The 22171-nt window shown below is 44.0% G+C and overlaps 11 protein-coding genes across 11 annotated transcripts; 5 read left to right on the top strand and 6 right to left on the bottom strand.

Annotated features, from left to right (window-relative positions):
* Positions 1-3088: 3088 nt before the first annotated feature.
* Positions 3089-4401, top strand: O0I10_012589 (uncharacterized protein; the record flags this gene model as incomplete). The annotated part of the gene is made up of 2 exons (XM_058492481.1): positions 3089-4143; positions 4206-4401. 2 exons carry the CDS (start codon positions 3089-3091, stop codon positions 4399-4401), a joined length of 1251 nt encoding a protein of 416 aa, XP_058336739.1.
* A 122-nt stretch (positions 4402-4523) lies between these two features.
* O0I10_012590 (actin) lies at positions 4524-6092 on the bottom strand (the record flags this gene model as incomplete). The annotated part of the gene is made up of 6 exons (XM_058492482.1): positions 4524-4573; positions 4639-4819; positions 4889-5024; positions 5093-5766; positions 5835-5900; positions 6072-6092. The coding sequence occupies 6 exons, from the start codon at positions 6090-6092 to the stop codon at positions 4524-4526; spliced, it is 1128 nt and encodes a 375-aa protein (XP_058336740.1).
* Positions 6093-7676: 1584 nt separating this feature from the next.
* On the top strand, positions 7677-9095 carry O0I10_012591 (uncharacterized protein; the record flags this gene model as incomplete). The annotated part of the gene is made up of 3 exons (XM_058492483.1): positions 7677-7802; positions 7871-8036; positions 8113-9095. 3 exons carry the CDS (start codon positions 7677-7679, stop codon positions 9093-9095), a joined length of 1275 nt encoding a protein of 424 aa, XP_058336741.1.
* A 130-nt stretch (positions 9096-9225) lies between these two features.
* On the bottom strand, positions 9226-9805 carry O0I10_012592 (uncharacterized protein; the record flags this gene model as incomplete). Its single annotated transcript, XM_058492484.1, has 4 exons — positions 9226-9389; positions 9457-9555; positions 9610-9655; positions 9725-9805. The coding sequence occupies 4 exons, from the start codon at positions 9803-9805 to the stop codon at positions 9226-9228; spliced, it is 390 nt and encodes a 129-aa protein (XP_058336742.1).
* Positions 9806-9880: 75 nt separating this feature from the next.
* Positions 9881-10813, top strand: O0I10_012593 (uncharacterized protein; the record flags this gene model as incomplete). Its single annotated transcript, XM_058492485.1, has 5 exons — positions 9881-9980; positions 10044-10279; positions 10341-10484; positions 10552-10647; positions 10700-10813. The coding sequence occupies 5 exons, from the start codon at positions 9881-9883 to the stop codon at positions 10811-10813; spliced, it is 690 nt and encodes a 229-aa protein (XP_058336743.1).
* Positions 10814-11439: 626 nt separating this feature from the next.
* O0I10_012594 (farnesyl-diphosphate farnesyltransferase) lies at positions 11440-13074 on the top strand (the record flags this gene model as incomplete). Its single annotated transcript, XM_058492486.1, has 5 exons — positions 11440-11595; positions 11667-11723; positions 11904-12039; positions 12096-12874; positions 12943-13074. 5 exons carry the CDS (start codon positions 11440-11442, stop codon positions 13072-13074), a joined length of 1260 nt encoding a protein of 419 aa, XP_058336744.1.
* Positions 13075-13179: 105 nt separating this feature from the next.
* O0I10_012595 (uncharacterized protein) lies at positions 13180-14444 on the bottom strand (the record flags this gene model as incomplete). Its single annotated transcript, XM_058492487.1, has 6 exons — positions 13180-13368; positions 13424-13800; positions 13865-13950; positions 14016-14175; positions 14261-14345; positions 14412-14444. The coding sequence occupies 6 exons, from the start codon at positions 14442-14444 to the stop codon at positions 13180-13182; spliced, it is 930 nt and encodes a 309-aa protein (XP_058336745.1).
* Positions 14445-14754: 310 nt separating this feature from the next.
* Positions 14755-15804, bottom strand: O0I10_012596 (uncharacterized protein; the record flags this gene model as incomplete). The annotated part of the gene is made up of 5 exons (XM_058492488.1): positions 14755-14913; positions 14971-15043; positions 15100-15238; positions 15299-15703; positions 15777-15804. The coding sequence occupies 5 exons, from the start codon at positions 15802-15804 to the stop codon at positions 14755-14757; spliced, it is 804 nt and encodes a 267-aa protein (XP_058336746.1).
* A 1336-nt stretch (positions 15805-17140) lies between these two features.
* Positions 17141-17428, top strand: O0I10_012597 (uncharacterized protein; the record flags this gene model as incomplete). Its single annotated transcript, XM_058492489.1, has 1 exon — positions 17141-17428. The coding sequence occupies one exon, from the start codon at positions 17141-17143 to the stop codon at positions 17426-17428; it is 288 nt and encodes a 95-aa protein (XP_058336747.1).
* A 255-nt stretch (positions 17429-17683) lies between these two features.
* Positions 17684-18190, bottom strand: O0I10_012598 (uncharacterized protein; the record flags this gene model as incomplete). Its single annotated transcript, XM_058492490.1, has 2 exons — positions 17684-17746; positions 17807-18190. The coding sequence occupies 2 exons, from the start codon at positions 18188-18190 to the stop codon at positions 17684-17686; spliced, it is 447 nt and encodes a 148-aa protein (XP_058336748.1).
* A 430-nt stretch (positions 18191-18620) lies between these two features.
* Positions 18621-20768, bottom strand: O0I10_012599 (uncharacterized protein; the record flags this gene model as incomplete). Its single annotated transcript, XM_058492491.1, has 10 exons — positions 18621-18727; positions 18789-18940; positions 19014-19125; positions 19187-19241; positions 19299-19658; positions 19717-20006; positions 20063-20105; positions 20163-20339; positions 20413-20609; positions 20687-20768. 10 exons carry the CDS (start codon positions 20766-20768, stop codon positions 18621-18623), a joined length of 1575 nt encoding a protein of 524 aa, XP_058336749.1.
* Positions 20769-22171: the final 1403 nt, after the last annotated feature.

Genomic DNA, 22171 nt, shown 5'->3' on the forward strand with positions numbered 1-22171 from the left:
GCCAAGCCGAGCACATTGCTCTAATAAAACCCCCACGTTTCATTGTAGAGTTTGGAGATACAGGCACCTTTATGTTTGTAAGCGTGATGCTATATGAAGAGTGGTCTTTGTTCATTGTGAAGTAGGTGGACCCTGGCAGAGCAAAAGATGCAGAGGGACCTCTTTGTGTAACTGGGTTAAAAAGTTTGGACTTCAGGGACCATGCATGACAGGTACGCAACCCTCGTTTTCAGGTCATACATTGGCAGCTAATAGCCACTTTTATCCAATCAGCATTGTTGCGAAATCCACGTGATGGGAATGATGCTCGTGCTCCAGCCGAGAATTTCCATGATTCAAGTAGCTTGATCCGAGCCGATTTGGTTGAGTTACGGTCGAACAAGGATTAATCAGCTGAGACATTCGAATGTATGCTGATGTATGGATCGATGTCATCTCTCTTTGACCGTAGCTCAGCCAAATCAGCTCGGATCAAGATAATTGAATCATGGAAATGAATGTCTGGAGGAGAAGAATCGCTCACATGTCATAGAGCGGACAACAGTGCCGATTGTGAGGAAATTGCTGTTAGCTCGCAATGTATGGGCTATTGTCAATAGTATACATTATCATCCTTCCATCCTTCCAGTCATGCAAAGTAGCTGAGTTACACGAAGAGGTCCCTCTGCATCTTTTGCTCTGCCAGGGTCCACCTACTTCACAATGAACAAAGACCACTCTTCATATAGCATCACGCTTACAAACATAAAGGTGCCTGTATCTCCAAACTCTACAATGAAACGTGGGGGTTTTATTAGAGCAATGTGCTCGGCTTGGCCAACAGCACCTTGTGTGAAAGTTTCACGTTCAATGTCGCAAACAGCCCAAAAAATATTTTTTGGTCGTCGTCGAAAGAGGTTGAGCCCCGGATCCAGTTTGGCTGGTAGCGACAATGCGAAATCTGGGATTGCCCACGATGAACTTCATACTTTGACACAAGATTCCTTTGACCCCGACGAGCACGTTGATCTATTAAAAACCCCACGTTTCATTGTAAAGTTTGGAGATACAGGCACGTTTATGTTTGTAAGCGTGATGCTATATGAAAAGCGATCTTTGTTCATTGTCGAGCAGCTAGACCCTGGCAGAGCAAAAGATGCAGAGGGACGTGTTTATGTAACACAGCTACTTTGCATGACTGGAAGGATTGATGGATTATACTTTATGGTCTATCCACGATAGTCCATATATTACGCGCTATCAGCCATTTCCTCACAATCAGCGTTGTTGCAAAATCTACTGCATGTGAACAATTCTCCTGCTCCAGCCGAGCATTTCCATCATTCAACTTTCTTGATCCGAGCCGATTTGACCGAGCTACGCTGGAACAGTGAATATGAAAATTAATGAATCGCAGACCCTGCGAATGTCTCCGTCTTTCAAACTTTTGGACGCTCCCATTCCAAATTTTCAAATGAAGCATGAAGTTTTTATTAGAAAATATTGGTCAGCATGCTCGAGAGCACCCTGCTGACTAATTTTCAAGTTGGAGGTGGGCAACTTCGGGGCGGTGGGCCGTCCTCTCTTTTGATCCCATCATCCACCATTTGGATCGCCCCGCATTTCAAATCTTCACAATGAAGTCTGCGACTTTTAAATGAATGAAGTTGATCAGCATGTCCAAGAGCATCTTGTGTGAAAGATTCAGGTCTGAGAGGGGCAATCTCACTATCAAGGATTGATGTACAGTGATTCATGCATTTATACAAGAGGTGTCCGACCTATTTAATTTCCACTTCTTCCACTCCCTCTTCCTCCCATCCTCAACTGTTCGCCTCATTCAAGTACATACAACTACCACCTGCAAACGATTGCCCTACTTCAACCCATCATGTCAATCCTACAACTCTCTTGATCCGATTGCTTCGACTGAATGGCAAGTCCAAGGCCTGTGCACAGCCCTCCTGTCAATCTACTACAACGCACACGTCTCTCGACACTACACACCGTCTTTCACGCTTCTCTGCCACAGCCAAACGTAACAGTGTTCATTACAGCAACTGCTAATAGCGAGTAGGCCTTTACTCTATTGTCGCAAGCAGCGTTCATGATCTCGTCATTCTATTACAGTACACGCTCTTGCACGCCTCTCTACCACAACCAACCGTAACAGCATTCATTGCAGCAGCTGCCATTGGCAAGGTCTTTACTCCATTGCTTCAAGTTACTTGCAGCAGCCTGCCTTACAGCCTTTTTCAACGTGAACAGCAGATAGCCATTGTATAGAAGCAGCTTTTATTTATGTGTAGCAACTTGATTCAATACATACGGTTTCCTATGGATATGGATATGGATATGGATATTGGTTTGGTACTTGGGATGGAAGGAATTGGATATTAGAATGTGTGGCAAAAGAGTGTACCCGTTGTCATTTTGACCGTTGTGCTTGATGCATCCCATTATCGCTTAGTACACCATTCTTTGTGCTACCTGTCAACCATGTACAATTACCACCATCATCCAATTGCATATAATTCGCCAACACGCATGAATAGATACCCCACGTCCATCCATCCACCTTTGCACAATGCACACCCAAAGGATAGAATCTTGAGTTGGATCTTGTCGTGCGTGGCACTGATACGAAATATAGAAAGTTGTATGAGGAATGTAAGTTACATCCACTTGATGCCGTCAGAAAGGAAAAAGTGAAAGGGTGATTGATTCATTGTATCTTGAACAAAGAAGAGAAGATGAGAACTACATCGATTACAGTATTATACAATGAGTATCTCCATTTTAAGATATCACAAAGGGTCTTCTTGACATTTATTCAAAGACATTGCCACCACGTAGATGCGATGGATGAATGAGGAGTGTGATGAGATGTTTATATGTACATGGGAGTGGGAGTGGTTATCCATGAAGCCTGATTGATAGTAGAGGCAGTTCCTTAAGGCAACCCAAATCCTTTTCTCCCCTGTCTACGGCGTTTGTGCCTAAAATCCAGCAAGGAGGGATGTTTTATGCCCCTGTTACTCCAGCGAGTTTATTCCAGCAAAAAGGAGAGGCGCCTTGCTTCCATTTCGCTTTACTCTTGTTCTTGCAAATGAAAGATTTTCTTGCCACAACACCAGCCGAGTTACGTTTAACGGTAGCTTTGGATCTAGTACAAACGTGCGATTATGCACCTTTGGCACTCAAAGCGTTGCGGTTCTTACGACACCATGCCATAGCATACGACAACATCGAAGCCAAAGTCAAGCTTTATACCCTTTACACTACCAATGAAAACGAGAAAAGTGGAAGCAGCAGCAGCGGTGTTGTCCAAGCAAATGCACGTGAAGCGGACTTATGGACATATAGCTTATACGACAAGTCGATCACAGACGCGTTGTATGCATGCAACGATATTTTGACAACGGACGATCGACCAGTGACGGAGATGATTGGTGACAATAACAATCCACAGCAAAAAAAGAAACCTGACATTGCCTATTTGGCGGGGATTTTGACAACTCGAGGTGTTGGTTGTAAACAAGATGTACAACGTGGTATGATCCTTTTGCAGAGAGCGGCACAATTGGGCCATGCCAAAGCAGCCTATGAGCTTGGAAAACTATGGGATGATGGCTACAGCTATTCACTACGAGATCGATCCAAGGCTATACCTTGGTATAAACGAGCAATAGAACTTGGTGATAAACGTGCACACGTTGACTTGGCGAACGATTGCTATGCTGCACGTGAGCCTGCACGTGCTCGTGAGCATGCTATGCAAGGTGCCCAATGGCTCAATAACCGTTTTTGTCAATATCTACTTGGTGTTCTTGCGTTCTCATCATCGCTATCCATGTCCAATACCACCACTATGGCAGAGGCACTCAAATGGCTTACAGCTGCTGCACAACAAGACTTTGCGCTTGCTATTGAGGAGACAGCGCGTCTTTATTTCAAAATCCAAAAGGACTACGCTCAAGCATACCGATGGTGTAGCACCACTAAAGCTGGTGACATTCCTTTTTGTCAAACAGTGCTAGGTGATCTATACCGAAATGGGTGGGCAGTTTCACGCGATTATAGCAAGGCATTTACACATTATCAACATGCAGCATCCCATCGAGAATCCCCCAACCATTATGCACAACACATGATTGGTGAAATGTAAGCAAAGGCAATAGAAAAATCCCAAACGATATCATGACCATCCATCTTTTACACATTAGGTATCTCCAAGGGCAAGGTGTCACCCAAGATATCAAATCAGCCAAGTCATGGTTTGAGCAAGCAGCATCCCAAGGTTATGAACCATCGCGTCAAAAGCTATATGACATTGTGCACAATTCCCCCGTCACTACTCCCACCCCTCAGAAAAAGTCATATAGATGGTCCGCTTTGAGTTTGTTTGGGAGACGAAAGTAAAAAAAAAGGAGGTAGTGGTAACCAATCGCACACGGCAACCATTCTTATTATGTGCTTGTTGACTTGTTGGAAACGAGATTTCTGTACGCTGCGGGATATAGATAGGAGGACTAACATAATGCTTAGAAGCACTTGCGGTGAACAATGGAGGGACCAGATTCGTCGTACTCCTCTAAAAGAATAAAAAGTATGAGTATTTGTGATGTTGACCATGTTGATAACCACTCCAATACTTACGCTTGCTGATCCACATTTGTTGGAAAGTGGACAAGGAGGCGAGAATGGAACCACCGATCCAAACAGAGTACTTTCTCTCTGGGGGAGCAACAATCTTGATCTTCATGGAGCTGGGGGCCAAGGCAGTGATCTCCTTTTGCATACGGTCAGCAATACCAGGATACATGGTAGTACCACCAGACTATAGATGAAAGAAAAGAATCAGCACATGTACAAATAGGATATCAAAGACCATCTTTTTGTTACATACCATGACAATGTTGGAGTACAAGTCCTTACGAATATCAACATCGCACTTCATGATGGAGTTGTAGGTGGTCTCATGGATACCAGCAGATTCAAGACCCAAGAGGTTGGGTTGGAAGAGAGCTTCAGGGGCGCGGAAGCTAAAAGAAGAAAAAGTTGGCATCAATATCGAGCTAATAACAAAAGAGAGAGATGGGGCTATACATACCGCTCGTTACCAACAGTGATAACTTGACCATCAGGAAGCTCATAGGACTTCTCAAGGGCCGAGGATTGGGCAGCAGTTTGCATTTCTTGTTCAAAGTCCAAAGCGACGTAGCAAAGCTTCTCCTTGATGTCACGGACAATTTCACGCTCAGCAGTGGTGGTGAAAGAGTGACCACGCTCGGCAAGGATGCGCATGAGGTAATCAGTCAAGTCACGACCAGCCATATCAAGACGCAAGATAGCGTGGGGGAGGGCATAACCTTCATAGATGGGAACAGTGTGGGTGACACCATCACCAGAGTCAAGAACGATACCAGTGGTACGACCGGAAGCGTAAAGAGACAAGACGGCTTGAATGGCAACATAGAAAGCAGGAGCATTGAAGGTCTCAAACATGATTTGAGTCATCTTTTCACGGTTGGACTTGGGGTTCAAAGGAGCCTCAGTCAAGAGAACGGGGTGTTCCTCGGGGGCAACACGGAGCTCATTGTAGAAAGTGTGATGCCAGATCTTCTCCATATCATCCCAGTTGGTGACAATACCGTGTTCAATGGGATAACGCAAAGTAAGGATACCACGCTTGGATTGTGCTTCATCACCAACATAGGAGTCCTTTTGACCCATGCCAACCATAACACCTTGGTGACGAGGACGACCAACGATGGAGGGGAAAACCTAGATGTTTATGTCAACACTTGGCACCTTGTAAATCCCCCCACTCATATTCATAACCCAATACTTACAGCACGAGGGGCATCATCACCGGCGAAACCGGCCTTGCACATACCGGAGCCGTTATCAATAACGAGCTATAGTGAAAGAGTATGTAGATGAGTACCTTGTTGGCAGCAGATGAGGACTAGATGACGACACGCGCACCCGCTCATCATGGCGCTAGCCCATCAGAGAGAGAAAGCGAGGCACGCGTGTTCATCCAGGGACCCAGATGACAATACATCAGAGATGACTTTTCAACTTACGGCAGCAACTTCGTCTTCCATGGCGTAATTAAGTTTTGAGTGGTGTGTGAAAAAGTAAGAGTCTCAAAAGAGAGGGAAGGAAAAGGATAGATCGGACGCGAAAGGCTGGATTTAAAGGAGCCCACTAGTCGTGACGCAGCTGAATGGAATCTCATTTTCGATTGGATCGTTTATCCACCCAGACTCAGCTTGCCATCGTTGTTGTGAGACACAAGGTGCACGCGTGCATCCTAAAATAAGGTATCTCTGCCCCAAGCCAGTCCATATGGAGATAAAACTGGAAAGATTGCAGAATAGCCATCTTCATAGTGGATAAAGAGATGTATATGCACGTGAACAAAGCAAATAAAGCTGACCCTGAGGATTACACTACTCACTCATACACATTTAACTTCTTTGCTTACTGCCGACAGGGGTCAACAAGATATTCTTTTCTTGTTTCACTGAATATCCTTTGGTCGGGGTATATCTATCCTTTCGGGGGTTGAGTGTGCCGGCTCGTGGGCAAGGGGCTGTTGGTGGTTCGCATTGTATGTTAGTCACTGGAATCATCAAACGCCTCGTATGTGAACCATCGGTCTCTTTTACCATCGAAAAAGAAATGTATGTATCGTCCGTTCTTTTTAATTCTGCAGCCTGCATGTTAATTGATGCATTGCATGCATTACGTACGTACTCATTGTGTCAGCTATGTATGTACCATGCAGCAATAGTAACGTATCTATAAAAATGGTACGTTCATTACCACAGCTGTAATCCCATCTCCTTGTTATCCAAGTCTGAACATGTAACCAAAGTAGCGGGGAATACATTTCGTCTATAGGCAAACCCTCCTTTCTAAAAGGGAGACTTGAAAAGCGAACACCACCCGTCGTCAAGAACGAGATACGTATGTACAAACAATGAAAGAATAGCGTAAATATGATCGTGTACCTCATTTAACGCTAAGGGGGCTCCTTTTTTCCTTATCCAAGTATCGATGCTATCACCGTTGCATTACTTGGCTAACGTGTCCATGTGATGTTTTGCATCGAGCAATCAAGGAACTCGTTCTCGTAATGATTGTTGGGGGAGGAACAAGGTGACGTGTGTAATCATGTTTCCATTCCCAGCATCCCTAAATCATCAAGTATACAAAGCTGTTCGCTTCTCGCTCATGATGAATGTAAAAACGACAAGCACAGAGATAAGCAAGCGAATAAAGTTCTATGAATGACATTCCAAATCAAATGACACGGACCCTTGTACTACCAATAAGCGTAGATCTCCCTCCCCAGACAACGCATTCTCGACAATCATCCATCACAAAGACGCGGTACGCGTGCTAGCAATGTTTGGTGCAACCGTTTTCTGTTTTTAGAACATAAGAAACGCACTAAGTAATAGAGTCGAGATCACGCTGTCATTTTGATCCATCATGCTCGTATGAGGTTCCCAACAACAAGGGTAATCGTAAAGCAATGAAAAGGATCAAATGACCACAAATAATGGCCTGATTGGGTATAGTCAACACAAGGCAGTGATATACATGTGAAATGTGTCCAGAGTCACAATCCTTCTTTCTCTTTCTTTTTCATCTTTACGGAGTTTTCAACAACCGTTGTCATGGCGACCACAGATATCAAAAAGGTCGTCATTCTTGGTGGTGGAGCTGCTGGGCTTCTTATAGCCATGAAACTTGGGCCTGAAAAGAAGAAGCATGGCATTGATGTGACGCTCGTTGATTGCAAGGTAGAAACAAGGCATCTCGAAATAAAGCGATACACTAATGAAAATGCTTGCATTTTGCTCTGCTATAGTCATTTTTCGAATATACACCGAGCCTTATCTCTGTATTGTACGAGCCAACTGATGATCAATTTCAAAAGCACTTCCACCGAATCACAGCAGATTATCCATCATTTTTATCCAATTATGGAGTCAACTTTGTGCTTGGAATGGTGGATGATATCAATGAGCAAACGGGTAAGGGTGTATATACAATGCATCATGCATAGGGCGGATATTTATCGATTCCTTTGTACTACTCTTCTTGTGCCAGTGATTCTTAAGGGTGGCCAAGAATTGACATACGACATTGCCGCTATCTGCACAGGATCATTTTATCATGACCCATGGAAGATCCCTTGCCAAGATAATAACGAAGATGCCACAAACGAGCCACACTTGATGCAATTATCTAACAGGTTGGATTACTTGCGAGAGAAGCGTGATCAATATAAAGCAGCCCAAAGTATCTTGTGTATTGGTGCAGGGCCTGTTGGTGTGGAGGTTGCCACGGAGATTGCATGCAGGGCACCACAAAAGCAGGTGACATTGGTGAGTGCTACGGACGCTGTTCTTAGTGGCGGGTCATTGGGTGATGGTGCAAAGCGAGTGCTTGATCGCCTTGATTCCGTCAAATTGATTTTGGGAGAAAAAGCACAACCAAATCAGGATCAACCTATGATCTTCAAAACATCCGAAACGCATCAAGAGATCCATTGTGATCTTGCTTACACTTGCACCGGCATTCGACCCAATACCCGATTTTTGGAGAAATCTCATGCTAGTTGGCTGGATGACAAGAAGCATGTTCGTGTGGATCCCTTTTTTCAAGTTGAACGTGATGCAGGGGATGGCAACATTTTCGCTATTGGTGATGTGAATAACATGGATGAGCCCAAGCTCTTTTTCACTGCCCATATGCAAGCAGTACATTTCGCACGCAATGTAAAGAATCTTTTTAGAGGGGCAGCAGTGCAACCTTATTGTGGATGTCAAATATCGATGGTGGTATCACTTGGACCATCTCATGCTATTGGATCAATAAGTGGGATTGTCTTAAATGGATGGCCATTAGGTCTTCACAAAGGCAGCAAGCTGGCAGCATTAGCAAAGCACGTGATCGAGCGCATATCAATGAATGATTTCAACACCAAGGAAACTGCCAATGATTTAATTTACCACACACATGAAAAGGGACATCTCTTTCAAAAGCTGATCACAGCAATCATTAGGCGATCACATAGCACATCAGACTGAACACACACACACATGTCATTAAATGCTTTTAGTTCTTTTGTATATACAGGGTATTGCTACTACTACACAAAGCTGATTACAATATAAATGAGTTGATACAATGAGCCAATGGGTGTCATTGTTAAAAGCCTTACCGAAAGTTGTCACTTTGGATAAAGTAGTTGGTAGCTTGATTTTGATCCGGAACGAGCATAAATGTTTGAGAAAAGGATTGCTTGCCAGGGCTGTTTTCATATTTGACCATGCCGGTGACATTGATGAGGATACCACAGGTGCCTTGGGGATTCATGGTTGCTATGGATACCGATCATTAGTCCGCGCGCTGCGATACATGTGCGTGTGTGTATGTGTGATACGGTACCAGCGATAGGTTGACAATCGTATGCAGTGATTTCATGCTGTGAGGCTGGTAAACGGCTCAAAAACTCGGCAAACTGAGAAGCACCTGAAAATGCGTTGCCTATAGAATGTGGGGGTGAGTATCTTGTAATAGCAACAGCCTTCGATTGCATACCATTCCACAAAATGGCAGAGTTGTCTCGATACAGGTTGCCAAGCAGCTATGTATGTTATGTGCAACAACGATCCCATGAGTGACATGTAGTGTATAGTTCGATCTTGCCGCTTACATTACGCTGCTTATCGTATTGTTCGTAAAACAAGCTGACGAATTGCTCAGTGCTTCTTTCGGCGATGCTGACGACCTCCATATGCAGCGATATGAACTGGGAAAAAGAGACAGCTGAGAAAGACTTTTTCTTCCTCTTCCGTTTTTGTGCCCCCCAATGAGACCTGATCGCCGAACCGAAAACACGCAGCTTCGAAGCTTCTCGTCATCACAAAACGTATTGAATCAGGCGGATGGATCGGCGACATTTGATCTAGGTAACGCGTCCACGGCACTATGGGAAGTGACCACTGGCGATTAAGTAGTCGTGCGTGTGATAGGTGAAACGTCCGTTATGGTATCAGTACTCGGTCCAGTGGAGGTGCCTTTGCGCGATGAAAAGATGGATGAGGCTACTGTGGAAGTGGTTGTACGGCCGTCAATGGGTGTGCCAGCGACAAAGGAAAAGTTGATGGAGCAAACATTACGGAGGGCCATTGAACCTGTTATTCTTGGTGGTATGATGCCTCGAACCCTTATACAAATCGTCGTGCAGATCTTGAAGGATGATGGATCGGTAAAGTATATATATGGAAATGTTGTATCATGAGGATAGCTATGCTAATATGGATGCGTAGGCGATCGCTGCATCATTAAATGCAATGAGCTTAGCGTTGGTGGATGCCGGTGTCCCAATGAATTTCATGATTGCATCCATGTCTTGCATGATAGACCGTACCACAAATGAGATTGTCATGGATCCAACAACCAAAGAACTCGAGGTAACTCCATCACATCCCTCGTCTTTCAGTATCAAGACATGTGGCTAATAATGGATGGGGTTTATAGAGCGCATCATCCGTACACACATTTGCATTCGACAACCTTAGTGCAACCCCTAACATATTATTATCCGACTCAAGAGGCGACTTCTCTCAGAAACAGGTATGCGATATCCAGACACGTTTTCTCATCATTGTATTAACCTTGTCTTTAGTATTTCGAATGCCATGACAAATGCCTTACTGCGGTCGAGAAGGTGCATGACTTTTTGAGAATGGCTGTCAATAGCAAAAAGGAAAAGGAATATCAACAGCTTAGCAACGAATAAAGCGGCAGGGTTTTACCGATAGTATCACTTTGTGTATTGGATGAGCTTATTACATGTGGACAATATGAGTAGAGAATGAGTACTCCTCCTTTGATATGCATCATGCTTGATTTAATCATAACCCCAGCATCTCAACTGATCCAAGCATAAGCTATGAAGTATGGTTGACTATCAAACGCTATATCTGCATTGTGACAAGAGTGCTACGTATGATGGCCTAGGTCGATTTCGCTGCGATACCACGCATCTACACATCTTTTAGTGTACCATTCAATGTTGTCCTTAGTATAACGAATGAGCGTTGTTGAAAGCTGCGTAGTCCTTTGATCCAGATAGTTTATTCAACCTTTACTTTTCAGTGTTTTGGGGGTATTTCATATTGATATGGGGACGTAGAGGATGGTAGCAGAGTCATTTTTAATATGAATAACGTATGGTCATTGATAGAAAGAAAGCATCGTGCTTCAAGCAATGAGCATTTTTTATCGAAGGAGGACATGACAGCACTGCAGGGCCATGAATGCGGATTTTCGGAGTGCCCTTTTTAACTCATTGTCGAGGAACTCTTTGTACCTTCCCTTGCTGCTCTTTTATCATCTCTTCTCCGGCATCCTTCACTGCATCTCATGTTGAGTGCCATTCTCCAATCCCTTACGCGCCCTTCCGAGCTTCAAGCTCTTGTGTCGTACAAGTTTGCTCCCAAGTCTGAAAACATCCGGATCCATCAAGAGAACTTGGCCAAGGATGAAAGCAAGCGCCGATGCTATTACTTTCTGAATAAGGTACAACCGATCATAGTGTTGTCTAGCAACGAGTGCTTAACTTACACCTTCATTCGTCTCGTTGTTATTAGACTTCTCGTAGCTTTGCAGCCGTCATTCAGGAATTGGACGATCAGCTTCGCGACGCTGTAAGTATTCTTCTTGGAGGGAGTGAGCTTGCAAGAGAGGATGAGGTTGTGTATTGTGTGTGTGGGTGTTGCATGTATCCATGTACGCATTTACGCGCCCTTTTTCATTCTCGGAACCCTTGACAGCAATCGGCGTTAGGAGAGATTGATATGGAACCGCCACTAACAGTAAGCACATAGATTTGCTTGTTTTATCTTGTACTTCGAGGCTTGGACACTGTTGAGGACGATATGACATTGCCTTTGGATCGTAAAGTTGAAGTACTTCGTTCTTTTGATAAGATCATCTATCAGCGTGGATGGACATTCCATGAATGTACGTATCATTTTCGTCAGCTTATGACAAGACATTGACAACCGACATGTGAATAGGTGGACCGGATGAGAAGGATCGTGAGCTACTCGTGCATTTTGATGTGGTGATTGACGAGTTTTTGCGTTTGGATGACAAGTTCCAAAAAGTGATTGCCGACATCACTCATCGTATGGGCAATGGCATGGCGGATTATGCGGCAGGAGAGCACCGTGAGAATACATCTGTGGCGACTATTGCTGATTTCAACCTCTATTGCCACTATGTTGCTGGATTGGTGGGCTATGGTCTTTCGGATTTATTTTCGGCTTCAGGATTGGAATCACCCCAAGTAGGAGAAAACAAGGATCTCTCAAATCGTATGGGCTTGTTCCTTCAAAAGACCAACATCATCCGTGACTTTCGTGAAGATCTTGAAGAAGGTCGTCAATTCTGGCCACGTGAGATTTGGGGTCAATATGCAGACGAATTTTCCGACTTTATCAAGCCCGAGAACAAGGCCAAGGCACGTGCATGTCTCAACGCCATGGTGCTTAATGTCCTCGATTTGGTCCCTGATGTCTTGACGTATCTCAATCAACTTCGCAATCAATCGGTGTTCAACTTTTGCGCTATCCCTCAGACCATGGCTATTGCCACTCTCGCACTCGTTTTCAACAATATGGAAGTCTTTGAACGCAACATCAAGATCCGCAAGGGTGAAGCTGTCAAGTTGATCCTCGCAAGCAAAGACATGGACAGTGTTGTCGCCATTTTCAGACACTACATTAGAGTCATTTCTCAAAAGAACGAGGCTGATGATCCCAACTTTATGGAAATCTCGATCGCTGTTGGCAGGGTAAGTTGAGAAACGTGCAAGTGGGGGCCATATGGATCATTGACTCATCCTCCTTTTGCATAATTTAGATCGAGCAGTGGATCGAAGCAAATACATCCTCGAAGGCCGTCACCAAGTCATCTTCTGTTGCCTGGATGCCTGTCGTTGTATGTATTTTGGCCGTTGTCGGCTATGCATTTATGCAACAACTTTCCCAATGAAAGTTTTCGATGTATCTTTTTATAGAGAACCATACCCGATTACCTTAATAAAGCCACGCAGACACATGCATAATACTTGGTTTCTTTATTAAATCGTAGTCTATATTATTCGGTAGCATGTCGCTTGAAGAATTGGTTAAGGTTTTCATATACTAAAAAGGTAATACAGGTTCCTGGTAGTACACGGATAATGTTGGGTGCCAGGCCCTTATAAAAGCCAATGTATCCCTCTGCAGCTGAGATCTTTCGAATGCAATCCATCACACCCATATAGGTATCTCTTGTTGATCGATCCTACAAATGATTTACATGAATAAATGAACGCATGCGTATTATGAAAACGAGGTACCTGAAGTCTGCTACGAAGCACTTGATAGGGATAGGTGGTAACGGTTGCCAAAACCTTGGAGGATGCTGCCATGACAAGGTATTCGGTATTGTTCAATTTTGCATCTTGCTCTTCTTTGGGAGAGACACCATCTTCTTTACGGATATCATTACGCCATTTCTTCATCTCCTCATAAGCCATGAACTGGATAGCACCATGCGAGACACCAAAGATAGCAGGTACCATACCACGATAGAGACCACGGATACCTTCCTCACGTGCCAATCGCTTAAGACCATCCCACAAACCGGTGTATGCATCTGGGGTATAACGAGTAGTAGTGCACATACGAGTCTTGACCACCCAGAAGGGATTTGTCATGAAAGCCGTCAAAGCACCTGGTATGGGCATGGTAGATCAATACACACATACCCTTTTCCCCTCGATCTCCCTATGACCTACCTCCTTCTGCTGAAGCGATCAAATGTTGTATAGCTGATAATTTGCCGTTCTCATCCTTCTTCATGTGCTTCTTGATTAAACTGTACCTGTTTTATGCCGTTATCATTAGGTACAATCCCGCTTCCATAAAAATATAGACAATGTCTCGTACCACCAAAAGTAGAATCCCCAGCTTGCAGTAGCGCCTGCAATGTTGGGTGTCACTCCCCGATAAAGGCCACGGAAAACACCTTCGTTTGCCACAATGTCTCGGAAGGCCTTGATAGTTCCACCTATCAAAGGTCGCTGCTCGGATCGTTTAGCGGCATCCACTATGATGCATACAGTCAGCTGTTGGTCCTTTTTCCTTCCCAGGCTTCCCAGCAATCAGAGTACCGAGATCGCAATGTCACGTACCTTGAAATCGAATCTTGATCACGTCCAAGGGGTGCAAAATGCCAGTGGATACAAGGCCAGCACCAAAACCTGCCAATGCTTGGTCCTGCCATGACAACCGTTGTTAGTTGTCTATCGTTTCCTACCCAACGGAAACACAACGATCGCTTACTGTGTGAGGAGAACCGGTGAAGGACTTTGTCATAGTTGAAGGGTAAAGGTGAAAAGGGGGGAAAAGGCCGTGAGACCCAACGGGTGTTAGTTTGAGCTAAAAAGGACTTTGAATGCTAAAGGTGTCGGTTGCCTCTTATAGTCGATTGCTGTAGAAGAACGTTACCAATTGAGTGAATGGGAGGTGTCAGATAGATAAGGGATAAACACAATTCAAATCAACCGAGTCGTTATGCATCATGGTATACGCACATTCATCTATATTTTGTACAAAATTTGGGAGATGATAATGAGCTGTTGGCAATGCTAATAACAAGTTCAATTGGGTGGGGGAATAGGAAATGCTATGATGGTGGTGTTGTTGTAGAAATGGATGTCGATGGGGTTGTTGATGTTTGTAGTTGTTGATGATAGTAATGAATGCTTGATCGCTTCCTGTAATATGTTGCCAGATTGAAATTGGAGATGACAAGGAGGCCAACGATGACAATACCGAAAAAGAGCTATCACCAAGGATGTCAGCCCTATATCCCATATAACCTTCTCCCTCCCTTCCTTACCATTGCTTTGTAAGAGATGGGCTCCACGAAGCTATTCAATGTCTCTGCAACGATTTCGGCAAATATCTTAGTCCTGAATGAATACCATGTTAGCTTACAATGAACATCATTCGAGATGATTTCACCTGCCTTGATATCATGGATGGATTGCGATTCAAGCATGCTTCCCAATGATTGCACTTGTCTTCTAATGCTGGTACACGGGATGAAGGATGACATTGATTGATCTCATAGTTCTTTGCACATGAAGCCACTTGTTGCAAGACACCTATTTCAAATGGGATTGTATGTCAATAGTGATCTTGACAAGTCTTATGATACCAATTACCTGCTTGATGCTCTTCTGATTTGATTTGAAAGTCATTACTAAAAGTCCATACGACCAAGAATACGATGTATAATATGGGTAACGCGACGAGTGCATTGTAGACAATGGGGATATACATGGCCCAGTTAGCCGGTATTCGACTTTGAGCACGTGATTGTTGATTCGACCATGCTGGTGGCTGTGTCGTTGCCGTCGTTCCTGTTACGGGTCCTGATTGCCTTAATGAGCTATTCGATCGTCGTCGTCGAACACGATGTGGAGGTGTGGTAGAGGTACGTTGATCGCGAGAAAACGATGCACTGAGATAGCGTTGATCAAAGAGTTTCTGGCCTGGTGAAAGAGGAGGAACAAATGTGAACGGGTGATCGCTTGCTGCAATGGACTTTTCTTCTGATTCAAGAGACCCTGGAAAAGAGCAAAGTTGAATATGGAAAAGGGGAGCGGTTGCAAGTAGTAGTAGTGGTAGTAAGTAGCTTACGCTTTTTTCCTAAAAGGCTTGCTGACATGATGCATCCTCCACACCACCACCACCTCCGAGGAGCAAAGAAGCAGGTTGCCTATTACGCGCATCTGAGAAACAATGACTACTCCGATTACACATATCTTATTCGTTGCCAAGCATTTGATGGTGTCACTCACAACCACACAACCACAAGCTCATGCGCCACAACTATTAATAGGGAAAAAAGAAATGACCACGCTACTTCTTTTTCAACAATCTTTGATTACGGATTCTAAATAAACTAGTATGACAATAGAGAAAAGTAGGGAATGGATGTGCAGGTAGCTAATTAGCGGACAAAGAGGCGAATGCAATGGTTTATGATAGGATGCTTGCATTGGTGGTGATAGTACGAAGGACGAGTAATAATGCGGGGCCGCCTAACATAGTGCATCGAGCGTACAGCAAATACACATACCAGCCAAACTATTCCAAATGATCATAATCAGAAAAAAATAAACTACTCGGGCCTTTTTTCTTTGTGCACCCTTTTCTCTTATCCCTTTTCTCGGCTCAAATGAAACAACAAACTTACCAGGCACAACAGCAATCATCAGCAGCCGAGTTTTGTTGATGGGGTTGTTGAACAACAACGGTTTGAGGAGGAGGACTATTGTAAAGCACATGATGCAATAACACAAAATCAGCTTTCAGGAACATCCATACTGATATGGAATAGGGCGCAATGGATATAAACCTACGTCGGCTGATAGTATCCTTGTTGAGGCGGGGGAGGAGCATAGCCTCCTTGATAATTTGGAGGTGGTGGAGCGTAGTATTGTCCTTGAGGATATTGCTGCTGGTAGCTCATGGCAAAAGAGAAGAAGAAAAGAAGATGGAAAACCCGGTAACACTCTTGGCAACAGAACACGAGTAATTTATAGGATTAAGCGGCGACTGGATATTGCGGGCTTCTTCTCATCATACGGCGCGCACCACCCTAATCTTTGTCTTACACCCCTTGAACTTAGCCTCCTTGTTATCTTTTAAGCATATACCTGTATCCAAATTTCACCATCAAAAGTCATGTTGTCAAGTGGCTCAGCATAGTACAAAGCCCTATTTCACTGTGAACATGTCTTTTTGTGATATGCAGATTAAACCCCACCTCCTAAAATTGACACTGTACGGGGAGAGCGGAACAAAGAATAATTGATCATGCGTCTTCCGGCATTGCTTTGCGGAAAAAACTAGTTGCCACATTGCGGTTAAACTCTAAAAAGATCATCCACCAGCAACCGTTTTCATATATTTTCCACGGAGACTGCATACTTGTGTACTCGTCTTCTTTCACTTTTTTCTCACCCATTTGTTCTTGTGGGGAAAAGAGCGTGGTTACCATGGGGTTTATTGGAAAGCTCAAGACACAATACGACCTACGCAAGATAAACAAGTACACCAAACGACGATTGTCTCAATCGCAATTCGCATCGCATGACCGCGAGTACTACGATAGCGTTTACCGAGACGGGGTGTATCTTGATTCTGACAATCATCAAGGGAACAAGTCTCGATGGTCCTCTACCCTTACAGACCTCTTGAAACGCAACCCTTCGGTCACATCCACCTCACTCGCAGCAAGCCAATACAAGACATCAGAGACATACACATTAGGTGTTACCAGATGATAGCAGTGCCACCCGTCATCCATCCACCACCACCACCATTCATGTGAAGCCTTTATCAATTGCTGGTTCATTTTACATTGGCTTACATTAGATGTATATATATATACCACCATCCATGTGTATGTTGACTCCTCCCTTTTATTCAACAAAAGCTACCATTTTGGATATGCGAATGAATGTATATATATTGACCTTTATATAAAGAATAGACCTTTTTGCTTCTCTCATTGTTGTGAATGATTGTTTGTTGGATGTTTACACCATTGTCATTGCACGATGAAGTCGTTGCCTCATTTCATCGGTACCAAAGTTTTCCACCTAAACAACAAACACGATTAGTATTGGGTAACAAAACAACGCATCGGGTGGCTATTTTACGTTTCGAAGCAATAGGGGGTACAAATCCCATGGTGGAAGGTGGGTATCATCATTTTGACCGGGTACCGTTGTCCTCCTTGTTCTGTCATCGTCATGCTCGGAGGTCGGTAATCGTGAAAACAGGTCAAGGAGTGGGTGAGGGCTGTACCACGTTCGCCTTTCTCCTCGGTGTATGATATTCATACTTGCAAAGTTCACTTGTCGATCTTGTGCATGCGTTACGGGTGGTCGAGAGGGTCGATGTACGTAGCCGTTTCCCATTCTACGGGATAGACTTGGGTATAAATCATAGTTGGGTGTCGCTGTTGTGCAGTGATCGTAATAAGCTCGTGGAGTCGTTTCAAAATATACAAAGTTGCGATTATGGTTGGATGTGGATGACATTGTCAGTGGTATATATGTGTGTGTGTGTGTGTTTCTTAGAGTGTGTGTGAGAGGGAGAGAAAGGAAGAAAGTAAAAAAGAGAAAACAAACCCACACAACCATGTTGGGCTTTTTGATCCTTCTTCTCTTGGCCTGCAGCAGCTAACTTGTTGCTCCGTATAAAAAGGTAATATAAAATGCAACTGTGTACCGGATGATTTTGGAATATATTCGTTACTGCTTCCCTTTATTCGCTTGTCATGATACATTATTCATCTCTATGGAATGGGTACACTGTATAGATAATTGCAGCTTTGTTTAATGCCACCCTTTCAAGTGAGCAATAGCGGAGCCCATGTTATGCGCATTAATTCGTCATGAGTACAATCATGTGTGGGGACTATCGCCTGTTGCATTGTGCAATTCGTAAACAAGCTTGCGTTTATACTTTTCAGACAATCGAAGCAATGTCATAAAACAAACATGCGTTGGTGGACACACCATCCCATCCTCGGTTCCCTGATGTGGTAATCATGTAACGACATGTGGGGTCAATCACTATCATACGCCTTCTTGTTAGCCTGTGACTCGTTGCTATTCCTTCACAAAGTCCTTTTACCTATATGCGATATGCATCCACCATGGTGACCAGGCAAAATTGTAAAGGGGATGGTATTGGATGTCTTGGCCGGCCTTTCTGCTCCTTCAGGGTATATATTGAACGATGACTCGAGCTCCGTGTTCCAGAGGCGCACATTGTCGTTGGAAGCGCTGTGGGTTATCGTGTAACGGTAAATGAGTGTGAAAAAGGAAAATGGATACGCATGGGACATGTGCATCTTACCATATAATGTGCTTCCCATTCGGCATACTTGCCACACAAGACACAGGACCAGAATTGGCTGGCATCCGGAAAGATCTTATCAACTTTTGTGCTGCATAGTCCCATTCGTCCACTGCATTTGTACAAATATAAGTGATATGGCTATGGTATGACCTTTTTTTTTACCCGCTCACCTTGACCATTTCGCCTTCCCATATAAACCTTGGATCCATCAGCACTCCAACACGCCTAAAATTTCACCATGAATATCAATGGGCTTGGCTGGGATCATGTGATAAACCTTACCGAAAGGCACCATGGAGGAGTCTTATCTGGTAATCCAAGTTTCCTCACAGCTGATTCGGGTTCTCGCCGATCCCAGATAAAACATTGACCATCAAAGCTGGTTGTCAAGAAGATGTTCTCATCCTTTTCCTCGTATACTTTTGTCGATGATGGCTGATCAGTGGTTGTTGTTGTTGTTGTTGTTGTTGTGGTGGTGGTGGTGGTGGTGTCCTCCTTCTCAGTCGTTGATTTGTCCGTTTCAAGATCACCTTCATTGCTGGAGGAAGACGTTTTGTATATGGGTCGGAATGATGCTGATGATATTTGAGAGCTGTGACCACCATAATTACGAACGACGGATCCCGTGTTTAGGTCCCATTCCTTTAAATCCCAAAAGATTAACCTTGCTGATGTACATAAAATAACATGATTCACTTACCAAAACCGATTTATCCCAAGATCCACTGATCACGCCTGTTTCTTGCGGTGTGATTTGCAGCACAGACACTGGTGCCGTATGATTGCGTAAAACGTGATGGCACTTGCCCTCCTCATGTCGTATAGTCACAAGGTTGATATTGCCGCTTTCCATACCCGTTAGGCCCCATAAAGCTTCAGATTGCACATCCATGCTGTACACTGGTGATAGCTTGTTGCCGTCGCCAACTGAGGATGCTGATGATGGCACGGTCGATCCAGCTTCTGTAGACGGCTCCGTTTTGACAGGCGCTAATGAAAAAGCTTAATACCCTTTTCCTTATCTTATCGAACGCATGTTGCTTTACCTGGTTGTTCCTCATTTTCCCACCATGAACATATCACACCGGACTATAAGATCACTCACTATATAAGTATGCGGCAATTCCTCCATACATGTACACTTACCATGGTTACAGAGTCGACATGGTGATGTCTTTGAGCCTGTGTAAGTGCTGATTTGCCATTCATCGATGCATAGAAATCCCATTTGCGTATGTATCCTTCATCGGTTCCAGTAAACACCCATCGGAAGCACTTTGTTGCCGCAACAGTATAAATTTGTGCTGGATGAAGAGCAGCCACCTACCCCCAAGTATCATAAAACAATGGTAAGCATACATCACAAACGAGCAACCACCCTCATCCACTTGAATACCAATGGAACACAATCATAGGTTTTGCAATTCAAAGCAGCAGGGTTGACCGAAAAGTCGATAATGCGTTGTTGGATAGGCGAAGTCTTGGTATCGTTGTCGTCTACAGCTTTGTCGTCTGATATGTCTAGTGTCATTGACGACGATGCTCGGCGTTGTGTAGGTGTCATTGCAGGTGAATTGCGTAGCGACGTGGCATCTAGTGTGTGTGTCCAACGCGTTGGTTGAATGAGTGTGGGTGAACGCGTGTCTTTGTGGTCCATGATCTTCAAATACCTTCAGTGTCCAAGTTATCGTCATCGGCCATGCTGTGCAAGCGTGGTGTTGAGCTTATGGATTCTTCTTCGTCGGACGACATTGTGAGGCAATGGGTAGGAGGCGAGATCAGTGTCAAGGAACAAAGCAAGTATAGAGTCAAGCGAGGCCCACTTTTCAGTGCCCACAAAATTACCCGACTATCTCAGCGCTTAACTCCACCAATGCAGCTGTCAAATGCGGATCCCCCTTCCAGCATGGTTTGCCTCATTAGAGAGATACATTACACCATCTGACTATTGGCATATTGTACAACACCATGTTTCATCCATGAATACAAGCAGTAATTCATAATGATTGTCAACAGACCAATAAAAGACACTTGTGCCTGCAGGAACAAAAGCATAAAAATGTTTCAACGCATACATACGACATCATTTATCATTGTATGTATTGAGGGCTATTATGGGTTTCGTTTTCACGCCATGCTGCATTGCCATAGCAACCTGCATGGGGTGTTGTAAATGATTTAAGATTAACGGGTTGCTAGCGGAACTTTTTTAACTCATGGGCAGAGTTGCTGTAAATGGTGGGATGATGGGATACGTATGTACATACGTACGTGATGCTGTGTATGTTTCATCTACGCTTTTACCGCTCCCCCCAATATATAGATTCGTCCGTTCCTTTTTAAATGATGTTGATCTGGTGCTAGAAGGTATGACATTTAGGCTTGTAATAAGAACGTGTGGTTTTGTGTTTATGTATGGATGTATGTGTGTTGCAACATGTTGCACAAAGGTGTGCATGTACACACAATCAAACGAGGCACATTTTGTGTGGGGAGAGTGAGAGTGAGAGAGAGATATGAAACTTTTCAAGAGCGGTAATAAAGATTGTTGATGAACAAACATGGCCATGTGATGTTGCTCTTCTATCCCGCGTGGAAGAGTCCTGATGTATCTATGTGAAACGATCAAGGGGTGCTCATAACAGAGAGCTCTCTTTCTTTTCTCTCTCCCTCTCTCCGCTTTCAGCACTTGATCCCCCCATCGCAGATCAACATGGCATATGCACACACACATAAGTATAAATGTATAGACATACATGTTCATCTCCCTATGGTGGGGAGTATTAGGGATGATGCGATTTTTTGGGGATCAAAGAGAAAAGAAAGCCACACTAGTGATCATTGATGAGAGAGATTGTTAAGGGGAAAAAGACAAGGAGTAGGAGCAGGAGAAGGAAAAAAAAAGGACGGAGTGGGGGTGGGTTTGACGTTGGAGGAGTAGTTCCGGTTGGACGAATGGAATGGCCCCAGATGCATTTTGCCATGTATACGCATGCATAGAAAGAGAGCATGGTGGTAGTGGTGGTGGTAATGGTGATGGATGAATATGTGCACTCTATATAAACATCTGAGACACAAAAATAAAGATTCTCTCTTTCTCCCCCTTTTTGCTTTGCTTATCGTTCTTCCCCTTTTATTCCTCTTTCTTTCCTCTT

The sequence above is a fragment of the Lichtheimia ornata genome (genome assembly GCF_029851405.1).
Source record: "Lichtheimia ornata isolate CBS 291.66 chromosome Unknown scaffold00138, whole genome shotgun sequence".
Lineage (NCBI taxonomy): Eukaryota > Fungi > Mucoromycota > Mucoromycetes > Mucorales > Lichtheimiaceae > Lichtheimia > Lichtheimia ornata.